Here is a 19,768-nt window from a genome sequence, read left to right as displayed (position 1 = left end):
GGAAATCTGTCTGTGTGGGTCAACAGAGCCCCTGGGGAGAAGCTCCTCACTAGACTGGATTAGAGAAGGGTAGTCCCACAGCAGCCCCCAGGCCGCCCTCAGCCCCCATGGTGGAGGAAGGTGGAGCAGCTCATCCTTAGATGAGTTGATCGCATGCTCAGGATTCAGAAGAATTTCAAAGCAGTGCTTTCCTTTGGGCTCCAGCCACACCTTCTCATCCTTTCAGAGAATATTCACGGGCATGTTCAGGAATGGAGTCTCTTTACCATTTACCTCGTCTTCTCACCCAATATGGACCTTCACTTCAGCTTTCCGGGGCAGCTCCACATATCCACCCCTTCCTTCAGTCCCTAACCCTAACCCCTCCTCATTAGACCCTCTCCCTTTCCTCTTCTGGGTAATCTGGTCCACGGGATTCCGCCTCTTTTCTGTAACCTCCAGTTTCAGCCATTCAGTTCATCGTGTCCCACCCAGATGAAGTGGGGAAGGGGGTATATTGGATCCTGCTGGTAGCGCATCTACCAGCCCCTGGCAGGCTTTTTTTTTCTTTTTTTTTTTTTTTTTGCGGTACGCGGGCCTCTCACTGGACACGCAGGATCAGCGGCCGTGGCTCACGGGCCCAGCCGCTCTGCGGCATGTGGGATCCTCCCGGACCGGGGCACGAACCTGCGTCCCCTAGCATCGGCAGGCGGACTCCCAACCACCACGCCACCAGGGAAGCCCCCCTTGGCAGGCTTTTGCACAGCCAACATCCTTCTCCCCCTGGCATATCACAGCATTAATACCTTGCTAGAAGAATCCTTTCCTCTTCCTCAAAGTTGAGTTCTGTGTTAAGTCAGCTGGTTACCCACCAAGAATCCTTCTTCTCTTCTTCTAAATCTAAAGCAGCAGGGTTTTAGTGCGATGTGGCCCCCAAGGCCACATTCCCTGAGTGTGGGCCAGTTGCTGATTTTTCTCCAAGGGAGGGGAGTGATGTTCGCCGTTTCCAGGCCTGGACCTTAAAACAATGCACGTGCACCCACCAAGCTGGAGCACAGACTCCTGGCAACTGTGCTTCGACAATGCAGGGTCTGGGGGAGGGGCAATGATTTTCACCATCCTTGTGCCTCTCAACAGCTCAAAGAACAGAGTCGCTCCACTGATCTGGGTCATCCAAGTCAGAACTGTAAGCTAGAGAGAAAAACGTATTTATTCTTCAAACCACAGTATTGTTTGGTCTCTTACTGTAAGTAATACAAGTTTCATTACCAAAATGTATCTTTGTCTGGTAGTTGAGTGGGAAGGACCCTCCCCCTGTAAAAAGATACATTTTACAATGTTGTCCATCTCTTTAAGTGCCAATTGAGCATAAAATTACTGCCCTGTGGGGACTTCCCTGGTGGTCCAGTGGTTAAGACTTCGCCTTCCAATGCAGGGGGTGCGGGTTCAATCTTCGGTCAGGGAGCTAAGACCCCACATGCCTCACGGCCAAAAAACCAAAACATAAAACAGAAGCAATAATGTAACAAATTCAATACAGACTTTAAAAATGGTCCACATAGGGCTTCCCTGGTGGCGCAGTGGTTGAGAATCTGCCTGTCAATTCAGGGGACACGGGTTCGAGCCCTGGTCTGGGAAGATCCCACATGCCGTGGAGCAACTAGGCCTGCGAGCCACAACTACTGAGCCTGCACGTCTGGAGCCTGTGCTCCGCAACAACAGAGGCCACGATAGTGAGAGGCCCGCGCACCGTGATGAAGAGTGGCCCCCGCTTGTCACAACTAGAGAAAGCCCTTGCACAGAAACGAAGACCAACACAGCCAAAAATACATAAATAAATAAATTAAGAGAAAAAAAAAGGTCCACATCAAAAAAAAAATCTTAAAAAAAAATTTTTCTCCTCTGTGGCTTTCCTTCCCACAAACACTCCTCACTCTTCTTCATCTGCTTCAGGTCAGGGTGAGTTTTCCCTGGGAAGGTGACAAATGGTAGCTCTTCCCTCAACCACCCCTCCTCCGAGCCTGCAGACATATGGTCTACCAGCCGGCTGCCCAGAGCCCTAGCATCTCTGCAGCTGCTGTGCAGTGAAGCCTCTTCTCTGGACTCTGCTTTATTACAGCAACCCTCTAAGTTCCATTCCGCCAATGTCTGGAAGGCAAAGACTAAGGTTATAAATAAAATAGGGCCTACTGCCTCTTCTTCAGGGTTTCTACTGGTTGTGACTTAATCTCTTGAGGCAAATTGATGGTTTTAATATTTAATATTTAAATACCAAGAGTCAACAAAGAGATCATAGAATTGAGCAAAAAAATAAACCTTTCCAGAAGGCGTATTTTTCCAGCTCTTTGGATGGGGTTTGTTTGGGCCAGGAAAATTTGTTTCTTTCAGGTATTGAGGTAGACAAGATAAATGCCTTTATAAAGACTAAGAAAGCCAGAGAGTCTAAACATGGTTGGGGTTTTTTTTTGTTTGTTTTTCTTTTGTTTTTTGTTTTTTTGGCCACATTGCGTGGCATGCAGGATCTTAGTTCCCTGCAGTGGAAATGCAGAACGCTAACCACTGGACCACGAGGGAATTCCCTAAACGTGTTGAATTGGAAAAGAATCTGAAACTCCAAGCAGAGGTTGGGTAGGGTCCCTGCTTAGCCTCCCCAAATTCATCCAGATCCCTCCTTGGCCCCAAATCAGGAATAGCTCTGGCATTCCTTGGCCATGACGAACTCTTGCTTCACTCTGGTCTTGCACTAGGTATACCATCTCTACCTAACAAGTCAAGGGCTGAGGGGGTAGCGGTTGTAGCTTTGTAACTTCATGTGCAGCTCAACCTTGTACCCTCATCCCATCTCACTCTTTTTTTTTTTCCAGTTCAGTCTAACTTTAATTAAAAACCATCAGTCTTTTAACAACATTCACAAACATTAACTGTCCCAGCACTAGAGGAAAACATAATGATGACAAGATATTCTAGATGGAGGGACCCTGGGTAGAAGGTGTGATCAAATCATAAATGGCACCATCAGTGTATGGAAGGCATGTAATAAGGTCTAAAGGGAAATATTTTATTAATTAAATCATGTATAAATAATGACTTGATATTGCATTATGATCTGATGTTTGTAATCACTTCAAATGTAAGTTAAAGTGTGATTTTTTAATTATAAAAATAAATCCTACTCAGGACATTTTAAAGGCAGCTACAATACTCTTCATAATGGATCTAAAAATCACTCTACTTAGGTGTGTAAATTATTTAGTACATTCACTGTTTGTCTTTCATCTTTCATCATTGACTAGAAGTTGTTTTCTTTCTTCTTATTTTAACCATATTCTCCTAAAGGCCCAAAGTTTCAAACTGAAGGACTGATGTAAACAATTTCACATGTGGTTGGGCAACTCGTACTGTGAAGACCCAATGCCTTTAAAATATAAAGTGAGGAAAACAATCTCACTCTTGACCCCAGCCAAGGGCTGATTCCGTGTCCCTGGGAGACAGCCCATTGTGGTGAAGAACTGTAGACATTGGAGCCAGTTAAACCTGGGTTTGAATTCTGACTCTGGCATTCAGTGAAAGACCTATGGGCCAGCACTTTTATCTCACCAACCGGACCTGCGCGCAGCCCAGTGTCTCATGGAAGTGGGTTAGCTCATCTCATCTTTTGTGGCAGGGTCTATGGAGGGGTCTTAAAATATTCTATTTCAGAAAATAGGCTTGAGACTTATTGCAAAGGCTTATAAAGGTGAAAATAAAAACCTAATCCTAGAAGTGTGATGTCTAAATGACATTTTAAAAGGAGGACTCTTAAATTTGACGAGAAGCTTGAGAGGCTTCAAAGAAAGAAGGCTGAGTGCAGTGTAGGTTCATGGCATGTATCATTGGGGCCCCTCCATGCATCCACGCCCCTCAAATATCATTTATAGAGGAGGCACCTGAGAAGGTAAAGGCCTGAGCCTCACAGTTTCTTGAGGAGTCTGGAGTTGGTATGTGGAATTTTTTTTGTTTGTTAGTTTTTTAATTTTATTGAAGTATAGTTGATTTACAATGTTATGTTAACTTCTGCTGTACAGCAAAGTGATTCAGTTATACATACATGTGGGTATACATACATATATATACACATTCTTTCTCATATTTTTTTCCATCATGGAATATCACAGGGTACTGAATAGTTCCCTGTGCTATACAGTAGGACCTTGTTGTTTATCCATCCTATATATACTAGTTTGCATCTGCTAATCCCAAACTCCCAGTCTATCCCTCCCCCACCCCCTCTGCCCCTTGGCAACCACAAGTCTTTTCTCTATGTCTGTGACCCTGTTTCTGTTTCATAGATATATTCATTTGTGTCCTATTTTAGATTCCACACATATGTGATATCATATAGTATTTGTCTTTCTCTTTCTGACTTACTTAGCTTAGTATGATAATCTCTAGGTCCATCCATGTTGCTGCAAATGGCATTATTTCAGTCTTTTTTTGGCTGAGTAATATTCCATTGTGTATGTATATATATATATATATATATATATATATATATATATATATATACCACATCTTCTTTATCCATTCATCTGTTGGTGGACAGTTAGGTTGTTTCCATGTCTTGGCTATTGTAAATAGCACTGCCATGAACATAAGGGTGTGTGTATCTTTTCAGATGATAGTTTTGTCTGGATATATGCCCAGGAGTGGGATTGCTGGATCATATTGGAGTCGGTATACGTTAACTTAATGCTGTAACTTCGAGCCCTTGGTCAGCAATATAGAAGCAGCTCCCATAGGGCAAGTCCCTTTGGTACCATTTGTGTAACAAAACTCATCTTTGAAATGTAATTACAGCCAACACTCCCTGAGTGTTCACTAGGTACCATCATGCTAAGCCCTTTATGTGGACCATCTCCCCAGTCATCTCTAAAACGATGTGAAGGTGCTGTTATTTTACCATGGAAGTGACCAGCCCACCGTCCCCCAGCTAAAACTCGGACTCAGTATCTGAAGCCAGCCAGGCTCTCCCAGGCTTGTGCTCTCAACGCTCGACAATAACAAGATTGTCGGAACACGATAAAACAACACCCAAACTGGCACATTTTAATCATACATACCCTATTACTTAAAATATACCTGATAAGAAATAAGAAATGAAAATGTTGTGTCCATGCTACTTTATTTTTTACACAACTGAATATTCTAGTGAATAGAGAGCAAGAGAATTCTCTTTAAATACTGTTCACAGAAAGACATTTGATGTTTGTTCAAAATAAATGCTCAGTTGCCTCATCTGATCCAGACTCCCTTTGCCGCTGAATTCTGAAAAGAAAAAAGAAAAATGTACAGGTCAGATTGAATCATTATCAGGATGGAGATGAGGCCCAGGGTCATGTTATTATACAACATATTTAAAAATACCTCAATTTGGCATGTCATAAATGCCCATAATTGGTACTCATAAGATTTGTTGCTGTAACTGATCAGGCCATTAGGTCAGTGTGAGAGCTGTGGCCTCAGGGAACACCTTTCCCAGTTTGGCCAGGGCGGCTATGCTCCCCAGCATCTGGACAGCTCTCTCAGGCACCTTGGGCTGCCAGGGCCCCAGTCGCTGCAAGTTGGTCCAGGGGCTCCAGGAGGGAGGCTGGGATGCCTCTGAAAGACAGTGACCTCATGTCCCTGGGACCACATCAACATGAGAGACAGAAGAGGCCCAGAGCTGCCCGTGTGCAAGGACTCGAACTGCCACAGGCCAGAAGCCAAGAAATCTCGCCAGATTTCACCTCCGGGTCTCAGAGCACCACTGAATGGAGGGAACAGCCTGGCCTGGTTCTAATCGGAAATGTTCCCACTACAGAGAACTTCTCCCCACCAAGCACACCAGGGTGGATTTTGCCTCAGCTCAAGGGCCAGGTGAGAAGTCACAAAAGCTGTGGCGCTTCTGTCCTCTCACAGCCACTGCTGGAGACAACACACCTGCAAAGAGCTGGCATGAAGCAAAGGCTGCATGGTTTGGGACAGTGCCAGGCTGCAGTGGGGTCTCTGTGATGCTGAGAGCAGGAAAGGGAGGGGGGAGAGGAGCCCCTTAGGGGGTTCACATCGCCCCCCTTTCTTGGAACTATCACCCCTCTGGTTGCCTCTCCCTCCCCCACGTCAGACAGATAACATTTGTTTGGAGGAGAAGAGCTGCAATGAGGCTGACCTTGGACGATCCTACCAGGTGCTAAGGTCAAGGTTTCTTCCGTTCCTTGGCTGAAAAAAAAAAAAGGAGCAGCTTACAGTACTGAGACCATACTGCCTGGAATCTGTTTCTTGGTTCCAGATCCTTTCTCTATGCCCTAAGGCTCTGTTCTCCTAACTGAGGCATTAGCAGCTTCCCTGGGGGCTCACCTGGGGAGCCCCTGTCACTGCTACTCTGTGGATCCTCTGGGCAGTGCTCCAGGACCCTTGCTGCTCTTGTGGCCCTGACACTGTCCCTCACCCCACCACTCCACCCCTTAGCCTCTGTTTATGTGGCAGGACGATCCCTAAACAATGCATCACAGGACCTCTCATCCTAAAGACATCATGGAGACCCACTGTTTCTGCAAGTACTTTCCAGAAAACAACCACCAGTAGGGCATGCAGATTTAAAAGGTGTACTTGGGATGTCATGGGGGTTTGGGAAAAGTATGCCTGAGCCAAGTTAAACAGGTTGTTTCCTGCAGGACATGGTATTCTCTGTAAACCTCGGAGAGTGTCAGGTGCAGTGTTTTCGATCGTATTTGATCTTTGCAGAGCATCTCTTAGCACCAATGACCACAGAATGCAGAGGGAGGAGCGCACGTCTAGTCTGATTTGCACGTTTTTCTGATGCAAACACTGAAGATCTAGGGGGTGAAACAGCTACGGAGTGGTAGATCAACAATTAAAAGACCATCTGTGACTCTGTGACCTTTGCAAGAAGCTCCAAGTTCCCTGCGGAAAAGGACGCCTAGACTCCTATTTCCACTGTGATTGGGGCCGTGCGTCCCGGACCTTCAGCCTCTGGAACACGGACTCCGACTTTGGTTGGCCCGCGCGTCTGTCCATCAGCAGAACTCCCGCCTCCCGTCCCTGAGCTCCTCCCAGAGCCCTGGTGCGCGCAGCCTGTGTCAGCTGGACCCTTTCCTCTCCAAGCCTCGAGCCATCCCCTAAGGAAGGGTGAGAAAGTTCCCCTAATGATTCACCAGTTCGCCACGGGGGCCTGGCTGGGCTCATTCCGCAGTAACTCCATAATTGGGGCGGTAGGAGAGAATCGGGGTGAAAAACAGAGAAGAGGAAATATGCTTTACCCTGAAAAGGAAAAATGGTCTTTCCAAGGTGGCAGTGTGATCCTGCAACATAAAAGCACAAACCATTATGCAACCACGCTGTGCCAAAGGTCTTTCAAAGATGTATATGGTAGTGGTTTTCAAAGTGTGGTTCCCAGACCCAAAACATCAACAACACCTGGGAACTTGTTAGAAATGCAAAATCTCAGGTGCCCACTGAATCTCTGGGGTTGGGGCCCAGCCATCTGAATTTTAACAAGGTCCCAGGTGTTTATGGTGCACGGTCAACTTGGAGAAGCACAGATGCCACACCGCTCCCCAAGTTCGCACAACTGGCCTGTGGGCCCCTGAGCCAGAAAGCAAATCTCCAGGGGCAGATGGCCCCAGGTAACGCATCTGTAAGAACGGAGATGAAATAGTACCGTCCAAGGGCATCGCTCCATGATTCCTTTCTGCTCCAAGACAAGCCCAGGGAAATCCAAAATTAGATGCTCAGCCTCAGAGAATTTTAGGGCATAGTGTGAGACCAGTTCTTTCCAGAAGTGATCTAAAGGGGCTGCAAGGTGGCCTGGCTCCAAGCACTCCCCCATCCTTCTCTCCTTGAGAAGTTGATCTTTGTTGGGGGGTGGTGCTTGCTCAGGGCTTACATACCTTCTTGGTAAAATCCTCTGCAGCAGCCCCGGAATCCTGTGAAGGAATGAGGCACAGGTTCATTTAATAGGAAACTCATCCCGGAGGCTTGCAGCGTACTGTGATCCTGCCCCTCCCTGATTCCATTCTAAGGTAGCCGGAAGTCAGATGCAAAATGCCTTTCAAGAAAACAGCTAACCATGGAGCCAATTACAATTTTCTGTTCAGGAAGGCAAGGGTGTTTTCTTGGTTGGGTTACCCTTAGGGTCCGGGACAATGTGAAACTTGTTTGCTCTTCCCAACAGCCTCGACTTGAAATTGACTCCTGGTTTAGGCAGATTTTCAAGGATATGCCATTTCAGCTTCTTCAGCTCATCTTTGCTTGTGGATCTGGCCCAATGATGGAGGCAGACTCAACCTGGAAGTCTGACACCAGTATCCAAGCAAACTGTGGCCTGTGCTTAGGATGACCCATGGGTTTCTCAGGAAGTGAGTGATTTTCTGGGGTCTTGGCATTTTCAGAGCTAAACTCAGGAACAGGAACGTCCTGGGCAAACTGGAATGAGTCGTTCACCCTACTTGGACTCACAGTGTCCAAAAAATTGTGTGTGTTTCTTTGTTTTGCTACCACGCAACAAAACCTTGATCGACATTTTGAACAGGTTCAGCTATTATTGAAACTAGTCATTTCTAAACTTAAACTTTTTAAATTAAAAATGTTTTTAATTTAATTTTAATTTTATATTAGAGTATAGTTGATTTACAATGTTGTGTTAGTTTCAGAGCTTTTTTTTTTTTTTAAGAAATGAAGCTCTGCCATAAGAATAAAAGGGCAGGTGGGACAATGGGAAGCAGAGTATATGATCAAGGCAAGTGTCCATGTCATGAGGAGGAAGAGGAAGGGGCAGGGAAAGTGAAAAAACAACATGAAAACTAAAACGGAAAAAGATGAGCGCAGAGGAGGAGCCGATGGTCACGGAGCTGGACCACAGCCTCCCTCCCCCATTCCCTGCCCTGCAGCCACCGTGTGGAGCTTGTACAAGGAGAAAACACCAGTGAGCCCCAAGGGGACAACAGGCATTCACCACGGTTAAGTGAACTTTTAGTGGCATAAAAATATGGTGGAAGGAAAAAGTACATACGCGCTGCCGAAATCTTTTCATCCTTTGGTTGGCGAGCTTGGCAGCCAGACGCATTAGAGAATGCACAGGAGGAAACTGCGGCAAAGAGGCGGTGAGGGTCAGACAGCGCCGGGCCCAGGCCCAGGGCTATGTGCCTTCCTGTCTGCTCACCCCCTTACAAATGGGTTTAATTCTCAGAGTAAAATCCATTTCCGAGCCTAAGCCTGAAATGTTATGATTTCAATAAAGAACCGCTTGCCTTGCTAGCACATTTCATTCCAACACATCACTCAAAAATATTCCCTTAGGGTAAAACAGACTTGTATCTGCATTAATCCCAAACATTCTGTCCGTCTAGTGTGGCTCCCCAGGTGTGCTCTCCTTATCTAAGGGACGAGGTGGGAGGGCAGCATGCATAACCACCGCCCCCCGTGCATTTTATTTTCCTGTATGTCTCATCTGTGACTGCCCGCACACACTCAGACATTCATACCCTGTCTTATCTAGTCCTGTGAATCCTTCCTGAGTATTTCAGCTCAGAGTAAAATTAATTCGTGTCACAGACACGTAGTTTATCTTTTCCCTTCCATTTTCTTTTTTTTTTTCTTTTTTAGGCTAGAAAGAATTTTTTTTTATTGAACTCTATTTGATTTACAATGTTGTGTTAATTTCTGCTGTACAGCAAAGTGACAATTATACACATATATATATTCTTCTTTTCATATTCTTTTCCATGATGGTTTATCCCAGGATATTGAAAATAGTTCCCTGTGCTCTACAGTAGGACCTTGTTGTTTATCCATCCTAATAACTGTATTCGTTCGCATCTACCAACCCCAAACTCCCACTCCATTCTTCCCCCCCTCCCCACCCCCCTTGGCAACCACAAGTCTGACCTCTATGTCTGTGAGTCAGCTTCTGTTTTGTAGATAGGTTCATTTGTGCCATATTTTAGACTCCACATATAAGTGACATCATATGGTATTTGTCTTTCTCTTCTCCCTTCCATTTTTGACCCTTCTCTACTTGCAGTGCCCATGGCCTGTCTTGATACTATTCCCATCCTTACCTGATCCCCAGTACTAAATCTATACTACTCTTGTGTCTTTGCCTCAAAGGGAAAAACATTTTGCTTGGTACTTGTTTATTTTAAGGATCTTTCTGAAGACTTGGAAAGCCTTGACTATATACATAAGTGACTTTCTAATAGTAGAATTTCAATCACTGTGACTGGATTGATTCTATGACCTTCCCAATATTCTCCAAATCATACCCTGCAGAAATTCACTTCAACAATCTGTTCCTGAGGGTAACTCCAATTTATAATAAGAAGGTTAGAGGTGATGCTTTTTATTCCCACAGCACATACACACTGTGACAGTGACGAAAGATGCACACCCACGGATCACTATTGAGAATGTGGTACTTCACACTTCACAAAGCACTTTTCAGAATTTAAAACACAGAAGGTTGCAATGTAAATAGAGCTCAGTCTTTACCAGGCTTCTTGTACATCTGTTTAAGTGCATAATAAAAAGTTATTTCTTGCTAATTTTTCCTTTTCTGTAATTATTCTCTAGCTTTTCTGATCTGTCAACCTCTCCCGACCTCATCCCCAGAGAGGGAGAGAGAGAATTCCTGCAGCCCCAGGAAAAAGCACCTAGAAAGCTATTACCCAGAGTTTCTGGAAGGCCCCTGTTTTTCTACTTATCTGCATATATTACATGGGAAAGGACAAAGGCATGCAGAGGAGAGTGACTTTTACAGAAAGATGATTACGATAAAATACTAACCCCAGTTTTAACTGGATGCATCGGCTCCTGAGTTCTGGAGTAATGAAATAAAAACTAAATAAGAGAAAAACAGGTTGATTTTAATTCTAAGCGTCACTTGCTGTAAGTGTGGTAGTTGCATGCTCTTGTTACGAGGCTGGTGGCACTCACCCTTTTGAATATGTCTTGATTATCCTGGAAAGAAAATGATGAGGGTAAGTCACATGGAATTTCACTGGGGCAGGTTTCCAGTAGAAGTTACACCGGGGACCTTCCTGATTTACCTGCATATTATGAAATAAATTGGCATTCTAAAAAGAAATCCATTATACAAACTTAATAAGACTATAGTTGATGCAGAATCTTGCCAAAAGGAAAGTTGCCAGCAATATCATTATTTTAAAACTTAATCTTATTTTACCTTTTCAGTCTTCAGGGGAAAAACATACTCTATGATGCATTGAAGCAATACCCTAATCAATTCCCAGATAGCCATCTAACTAAGAGGTGGGATAAAATAACGATTGCAACTTTTAATTTGCTGCTGGGCATACCCTATAATTCAGTTTTCTTAGGGTTGGTTCATATTGACCAAATTTTTTCCCTAAAAGCTTTCTACATGAACCTTCACTGTTCTTGCAGAAAGTCCAGCTTTTAATTTCTAAATCCTTGTTAGAGCACCACCCTGTTCTGTCTGCATGGATGACAGCCCAGGAAAAGCTGTACTGGCAGCATATCCTGCTCAAAGAGGTACTGTGAATGATGTTGTAAATATCTGGTTACTATTGATCTCATCTCCTTTACATCTAAACATTGTTGAATCAGCTCAAACTCCAATCAAGACAAAAATGAAAGTTGTTAGTAACATGTCTAATTTTGTTGCTGTGAGTACAACTTCCTACAAACTTTGTGGAGGGTTTCTGCAGTAACCAATACTTACATATTCTCTCTTTCTCTCTTTGTTATGCATGTACATGTATACACATGAATATGGGCACACACAGACACAGAAAATAATGAACCAAAATTACTCATAGCAGAGGCTCAGTGGACATTAACTTTCTGTTTCCTTATGATCACCATTTCTAAATCAGCAGAAAGTATTTACTATTTTTACAACTTCCGGTCTCTTTGTCAGCATCTGTTCACAGAAGTATGTGTGTGCGTCTGTGTGTGTATGTGTGTTCTGGACACCTATTGGGCAAATATTTTTGCCCAATAGGCAATATATTTTTGTTATCATGTTCATCAACTTTATACCATTACTTTTCAAGCCAAAAAAAAAAAAATAAGGAATCTGAAGATGGTTTTCCAGGTGATGAACACCAACTCTCAAGATTTCATATGCACCTTCCTTGCTTTATTTATATTTTTTTAGAGAAAAAAATATTTTAAAAATTTTATCTATCTATCTTGGAGACTACTTCCCCAACTAGAATATAAGTTCCATGAGAGCAGGTAATTTGGTCTGTTTGGATCACTACTGTATCCCCACATGACATGTAATTTTATGTATATACATGATTATGTATATGATATGTGTATGTGATTATGATCATTAAAAGAATGCAGATGAACTACCAATATTTTATGGTCATTTATATTTAGGAGATTCACTCGTTATTTCCTAAAACTGTATTCTTACACACACACTTACACGTACACACAGAATTCTCCTGTAGTAGCAAAATAGTGTGCTTATGTATGGATATCAATTATGGTATAAGCAGGTGCACTGTTATAAATAAAAGAATTACCATATGTATATTAATTTTTTTACCTTAGGTTGTCTAGAAAGAGTTGCCCAATATGCCAGCCACTAAAAAATGAGGAAAATGAATCAAAGATAAGTACAAATTCCTTAATCAATAGAATTAAAATTAAATTCTAAAGTTGTCTCATTTATGAACGTTGCCTTATCTTCTCACACAGTGGCCATGAATTTCAACACAACTCCCAAGATGACTTAAATGAAGCCATGAATATGAAAACAGTGAGTTTCTGCTGCAGCCAAGAATCTGATCTTAAAATAGTTTTAAGTGAACATTATCCACATGATAGTTTCAAGGCTAAGGCTAAATAAAAATCTCACATTACTGAACAGTGGTGTACCTCAAGCTTCACAATATCCAAGCCATCTGGAGGATCAGCTAAAGGTCGAGGAAATCCTATTGTGAGAAATCATAAAAATCTCTATTAGGAGAAAAGAGGTTGTAGCGTTAACTTTTTAAAAAATATTTATTTATTTATTGGCTGCATCGGGTCTTAGTTGCAGCACGTGGGCTCCTCTCTAGTTGTGGTGCGTGGGCTTAGTTGCCCTGCGGTATGTGGGATCTTAGTTCCCCGACCAGGGATCAAACCGGCGTCCCCTGCATTGCAAGATGGATTCTTAACCACTGGACCACCAGGAAAGTCCAGCATTAACTTTTAAATCTTTACCATGAAAACCATACAGCGATTCTATTAATACCATGTTGTTAAAAGGATTGTTAAAGAAAACACACTTCTACCTACCACTAGCAAATCTGAGATTTGTACCAAAGTTAATTAAAAATTTCATGGTTTTTTATTTACTAGGAGTTAGCAGAACAAGAGTTAGCAAGTTAGGAGAGAGGGAAAAAATTACCTGGGTAACAACTTAATTTGTATTTTTGAAATGAAGCAGAGCCCTATGGTCCTTGTCCCCTCATGTCCTCCTCCTGCCTTTTGTCTGTAGAAAAACTTTAGCCAACAGATAAGTTTAATCCAAGAAGTGAGGACATGCAGAAACAAAAGAAAACAGCCCAAAAAGACTAAATAAAAAGAGTTTAGTCAGTAAGCAAAGTCAAGGACCTGTAGTTCCTTTTCAAGGGCTATAGATAATATACTGAGCCATATCCTGTGAGTTGTCTTGTAGATACTAAAACCTCCATCAGGTGGAAGAAGTTAACTACATGATGACCAGACTGTAGCCATGACATAAGCTGCCACAATTCTGAGAACTGGCCTCAAGGAAATGGGAACAACCCAACCCGAGAACTGAAGATTAACTATACCTAAAACAATCAAGATGATGCTGGTCAGACCACCACATGACCAATTTCAAGATTACCGTCAGAGCTGACTGTGCTGTTTCTGCAAGTAGCCCCCTCCCTCCATCTATAAAAGCTCTTGCCCACTGATTGTCGGGGGGGGGGGGCGGGCTTTGGACAGGCCTTTGTCCACCCTCCCCGCTCTATTGCCAGCACCCGAAATAGAGGAAGCTTTCCTTTCCACCAACCTTGCCTCTTTGTTGGCTTTTGAGTGGCGAGCAGCTGAACCCCACTTTTGGTAATATTTTGATGGAATATATAAGGACAGGATATCAAGAGATGGTGTCAATAAGTATGTGCATCAGAGTCACTCTTGGAACTTTTAAGAAATATGGATACCTGTCTCTCTGCTTCATCAGACTCTTCAGGAATAGGGATATGGGGAAGGTTGCTACTGGCATGCAGCTGAACCCCATACCGGTCAACTTTTATCTGACCTAGGTGAAGTCTTCATCTCATTGGCATGTAACACAACACTTGGAGGAAAAGCTAATACTGCAACTGAAAGAATCAATGGGATATGTCAAAACTAAGAAGATGAAATTAAATGGGATAAATATAAGACCCTGAATTTAGATTTTAAAAACCTGAGACAGGGAATATCTGGCTCTAGAGTAGTATTTTTTTAAAAAAATACGGAGTGATATATTGCTCCCTGCCGTCTCACTATAAGCCAAGAAAAAGCTGAGACAATCTTGTGCTGGATTCAAAAGATAGTGTCCCAACCTTGAAAGGTAATAGTCCTACTTGAAATGATAGGATTTGTGATGAGTTAAAGGAACTGAGCACAGTTTTCTTTGGCAAAGGGAAAAATTAGGAAGTGTGTGTTAACTGCCATCAACTGTTTTGAGAACTGTCATAAGAAATATTAGTCTTGGACTTCCCTGGTGGCGCAGTGGTTGAGAGTCCGCCTGCCGATGCAGGGGACACGGGTTCGTGCCCCGGACTGGGAAGATCCCACATGCCGCAGAGCGGCTGGGCCTGTGAGCCATGGCAGCTGAGTCTGCGCGTCCGGAGCCTGTGCTCCACAACGGGAGAGGCCACCATGGTGAGAGGCCCGTGTACCGCAAAAAAAAAAAAAAAAAAGAAAAAGAAAAGAAATATTAGTCTTATTCTGTATATCCCCAAAGGTCAGAACTAGGGCTAGTGGTTAGAAGTTGCATGTGATCAGATTTCAGCTCAGGGTAAAGAAGTTTGTGATGATTGGAGCTATTCAAAAATGAAAAGAAATTCAAACCAATCTTATAAGGACTTATTAAGAGGTTCTGTGCTAACAATACAATGATAAATACCATAGGGACCTTCTCCTCAGGGAACAGAAAATTAAATTGGAAAAAGAGGGAGGTGGATATAAATATATAGACAGATAAATAAAAGGTAGTAAGAAATTTCCAAAACAAGATTCTATTGGAAACCAGGGGAGGCAGCTACTGGCTGACTTTGGCCGGTAGTGAGTTGGGTGTCACTGAAAGTAATCAACTAGGGAAATCATAGAGGCGATCCCTGCTGTCCTGAGAGTTTAAACTAGATGACCTCCACGGTTCCTTGCAATGCCTAGGCTTTTTGATTACACTACAGGACATGGCAAAACAAGCATGCTATTTCAAATATATTTTCTGTTTGAATATATTTTCAAAGATTTTCTACTCCCTGAAACCAAATTTCTAATGGAAAATTCTAAAATTTTGAAATAATCTGTGTTTCCAACTGGAGCTTCCACCACGTCCTGCATCATATAGCGAGTTACCTGGAGATGGGTAACAAATTTCGACTAGGGACCCCATACCCAACCCCTGTTCCCTACAGGGAACCCCTGTTCCCTGCAGAAGCACTGGTTCTCAGAATTTGGTGAAGAGACACCCGCATCCGGTCAGCACCTTGGACAGCACCCAAGTCTTGGAAGACATGGGGCCTCAGCTGCGCTCCCTGGGCCTCTCCCCCACCCAACCCCCAACCCCCTCACCTTCCCCGCCAGGCCCACAGGAGAAGCTAGGAGAAGATTCCCTTTCCCTGTGCTCGCTCCCACACCGCCCTTCTCTAACTGTTCCTCAATCCTCAGCCTTTGGGACTGTAAGCTGGTCTCTCTCTCATCTCTTCAGAATTCCAAGAGCACAAATGGCTACCACGTTGGAGTCGTCCCCGACTCATATTCCTCACAATTTCAGCGGCACATCCTGGGGCCAGCCCTGGGACGGGAGCTGTTTAAAGGCAGTTCTACAGGGGAAAGTAACCTCCTTTGGTAAAAGGCTGCGGCATCTAGCTCTGTCCATCCTCTCTGATGGAAGCCATTTCCAAAGGGTAGAAATGAGGGTAGGTGAGGGAGCCAAGCTAGACTCCCTCCAGAAGTGCCCTGAAAGGTCAAGGTCTGTCCCAGTCTTCCTTAGAGCTCAGGCCAGCTGGGGTCTGTTGAAGGGGTCCCCTTACCTGAGGAGGGAATCTGTAGTAGGCAGAAGCAATAAATGGCCAAGATGGATGAGAATTGGGCAAGATGTTTCATCTTCAAAGTGCGGTTTCTCTTTGCTGGCCACAGATGTGTTCTGCTGGGATAGGAGCTGAGCATTTCTCTAATTTCCACAGGCAGAGACAACACTGCGTCTGGCCAGCCCAGTGGAGAAGGTGACTTTATCTGCAACGCCCTGAAGCCCATCGGCTGAGCACCAATCAGCTTTGCGCAGGAGGACTCGGCTTTTCTCATAAATGTCACGCTGGGCCCTTATTTGTAGAATTATCCTCCTGGTGTAGGCATTGTAGAGTCACCTTTTTCAACCCAGCAATAAAAATAAAAACTGGAGAGTCATAATTGTTATTCTATAGTGGTTTGAGAAACATTTTTTGACTCAAAAAAAGGCTTTTTTTCTTTTTTAAATCAAATCCCTGGATATAAATCTGTAAACTCTTGGATGATGAAGTCTTGTTTTATAAGAAGCTGTTTATTCTCCACCATTAACAAAGGATGTTTTATAGTCTTTGGTGCATCTGAGAACAAAATTTGGAGTCCTGGATATAACATTAGAAGAAATTCAGAAGTTCAATTAAGGTTTTTAAAAAATTAATTATGGTTAGGAATTAGACTTCTTATGGTTTCTCCAGATTCATTTCTATGAACAAGTTAAATATTTCAAATTTAATCAGTATTCAAGAAAATATGACAGTGTTTAATAGTAATAACAGGGGCTTCCCTGGTGGCGCAGTGGTTGAGAGTCTGCCTGCCGATGCAGGGGACACGGGTTCGGCCCCGGTCTGGGAAGATCGGAGCGGCTAGGCCCGTGAGCCATGGCCGCTGAGCCTGCGCGTCCGGAGCCTGTGCTCTGCAACGGGAGAGACCACAACAGTGAGAGGCCCGCATACTGCAAAAAAAAAAAAAAAAAGTAATAACAAAATTACTCCATCTACTGAGGTACTATTTAGGATTTCACATAGGTTATTTCATGTAATTTTGCAGAAAACCTATAAGGAATGTATTTCTTTCCTAATTCTATGAATGGAGAAATTGAGGCTGGGAGAGATTAAGGAATTTGCCAAAGCCACCAAGCCATCAAGGATGCAGAGAAGGGATTTGGACCAAAGGTCACATCAGTAAGAGTGTGGGATTTTAGTTGATATGTTAATTTTTTCTAAAAAGAGCCTCCTTAGGATTGGATATGAGATAGAAAGAAGAAGGAAAAAGAATGAAGTCAGCTTTCTTGCAGAAAGTGTAACATATACAGCATATGCGAAATAGCTTCAGGATTTTTTTCCACCATGCATATCTTTAATTTTTGCCTTTAAGGATTAGGAGAATAATTTTTGGTGGAAGTTGCTCACAATGGGCTATTTATTTATGACTTAAAATGTGGTATTTTGCCAAAAAAATTCTAATTCATAACAGAGCAGGAATTATAAACTATAGCCATCATATTTAGCCTACTTCTTTGAGCCAGCAAGAAATAGAGATTTCTATTTATTACAGTATTTACCAGTTTGGTTCAAGGAGAATAACCAAGGCCTTTAAGCACCACAGAGAGATGATATCTTTTGTATTAAAATACACCCACTGCCTAACAGCAAGTCTCTACTGAATGAAAGAAAAAAAGTGAATGATTGCTTTCTGAACATAAACCTTTTATCTATATCTTATTGAATGGACATTATAGATACAAATGGACATTCTAGACACAAAACACACACATAATAGCAAAGATTTGTGGCAGTTCTACAAAATGTCAATCAACAAGTACTTTTTGAACATCTGGTCTGTGTCTACCAGTGAACTAGGTACTCTATACACAAACATACATTTTTCAAATAAACCTATACGATAACTGACTTGTATCAAATTAATTTTGTTTCCTTTGCATATTTTGCGCTCATTATGCCTCAGATACTCAGGATAAAAAAATAAATTATTTTCAATAATAATTCAGAAATGGGAAAAGGAAAAACCAAGAAAAAATCTGCATTGATTCAACAACTATTCAACAACATTGGTATAGACTGAATTGTGCTGAAACCCTGACCCCCAATGTAACTGTATTTGGAAATAGAGCTTTTTTTTTTTTTTTTTTTTTTTTTTTTGCGGTACATGGGCCTCTCACTGTTGTGGCCTCTCCCGTTGCGGAGCACAGGCTCTGGACGCACGGGCTCAGCAGCCATGGCTCATGGGCCTAGCCGCTCCGTGGCATGTGGGATCCTCCCGGACCGGGGCACGAACCCATGTCCCCTGAATCGGCAGGTAGACTCTCAACCACTGCGCCACCAGGGAAGCCCGGAAATAGAGCTTTTAAGCCGGTAATTCAGGTTAAATGGTATAAGGATGGGGCCCTAAGCCAACAGGACTGGTGTCTTTATAAGAAGAGGTAGAGACACCAGTTCTCTCCCACTCCCCCCACCCATGCACACACAGAGAAAAGGCCAGAAGAGGACACAGCGAGAAGGTACTGTCTGCAAGCAGAGGGGAGAGGTCTCACCAGAAACAATCTTACTGGGACCTTGATTTCAGACTTCCAGAATCCAAACTAGGAGAAAAGAAATTTCTGTTGTTCAAGCCACCCAGCCTGTGGTCTTTTGTTATGACAGCCCAACCAGACTAACACAAACACAGGGATTTTTAGCTAATTCAATACAAAAAAAAAAAAAAAAAAGAAAGAAATACAAAGTAAAAGGTGGAAACTCTCATTGTTTAAAATGATACAATTATTCTACCCCCCCAAATCCAAAGGAATCAACTGACAAATTATCAGAATGAATAAGAGTTACGAAACAGCCAGATTTAAAGAAAACTATTTTCAGGAATAATTTTCTTAGACACGAGCAAAAACAAATTGATCAATGTTTATTAGAAAATGTAAATAGCTTAAAAAACTATGAAATATTGATAACTAAACCAAACGATAAATATGGACTATATTAAAAAATAAAAGTACAGAACTTTACCGAAGGACATAAAAGAATATGTGAATAAATGAAAAGGTACATCATGATCCTAGACAACATTCACTGTTGTTAAAGCTTCAACTAATGGCAAATTCACCTATAAAGTCAGGATAATCCTTACTAAATTTCCAATTCTCATAGAATTTTAAGACTGATTCTGAAATTAATTTGGGAGAGAAAATATTCTAGAATAGGCAAGAAATTTCTTTAAAAAAGAATGATACTTTGTTAATGTAAAAATGTACTATAAAGCAATAGTAATTATGTTGTAGTAGTCATTTTGTTATTGATCCACCAACAGGCAAATAGGTCGATGGAAAGGAATAGAGTCTTGAAGCAGACCAGTTTAATACAGAGTCAAGGTGGTATTTCAAATCAGTGCAAAAATAATGAACTACTCAATAAATGGTGGTTAGGACAATTGGCTATCCATCTGGAAAAATTCCCTATTTCACACTATAAGTGAAAATAAATTCCAGAGGATTCATGAATTAAATCTAACACACACA

At 42.6% G+C, this 19,768-nt stretch overlaps 1 protein-coding gene across 1 annotated transcript; it reads right to left on the bottom strand.

Moving 5' to 3' along the window:
* Positions 1-5,452: 5,452 nt before the first annotated feature.
* On the bottom strand, positions 5,453-16,344 carry NMS (neuromedin S; the record flags this gene model as incomplete). The annotated part of the gene is made up of 9 exons (XM_079720641.1): positions 5,453-5,572; positions 7,275-7,316; positions 7,905-7,940; positions 9,026-9,100; positions 10,798-10,851; positions 10,948-10,971; positions 12,557-12,595; positions 12,889-12,944; positions 16,272-16,344. The coding sequence occupies 9 exons, from the start codon at positions 16,342-16,344 to the stop codon at positions 5,453-5,455; spliced, it is 519 nt and encodes a 172-aa protein (XP_079576767.1).
* Positions 16,345-19,768: the final 3,424 nt, after the last annotated feature.

The sequence above is a fragment of the Hyperoodon ampullatus genome (genome assembly GCF_949752795.1).
Source record: "Hyperoodon ampullatus genome assembly, chromosome: 15".
Taxonomy (NCBI): Eukaryota; Metazoa; Chordata; class Mammalia; order Artiodactyla; family Ziphiidae; genus Hyperoodon; species Hyperoodon ampullatus.
This window is presented reverse-complemented; position numbering and strand designations above follow the sequence as displayed.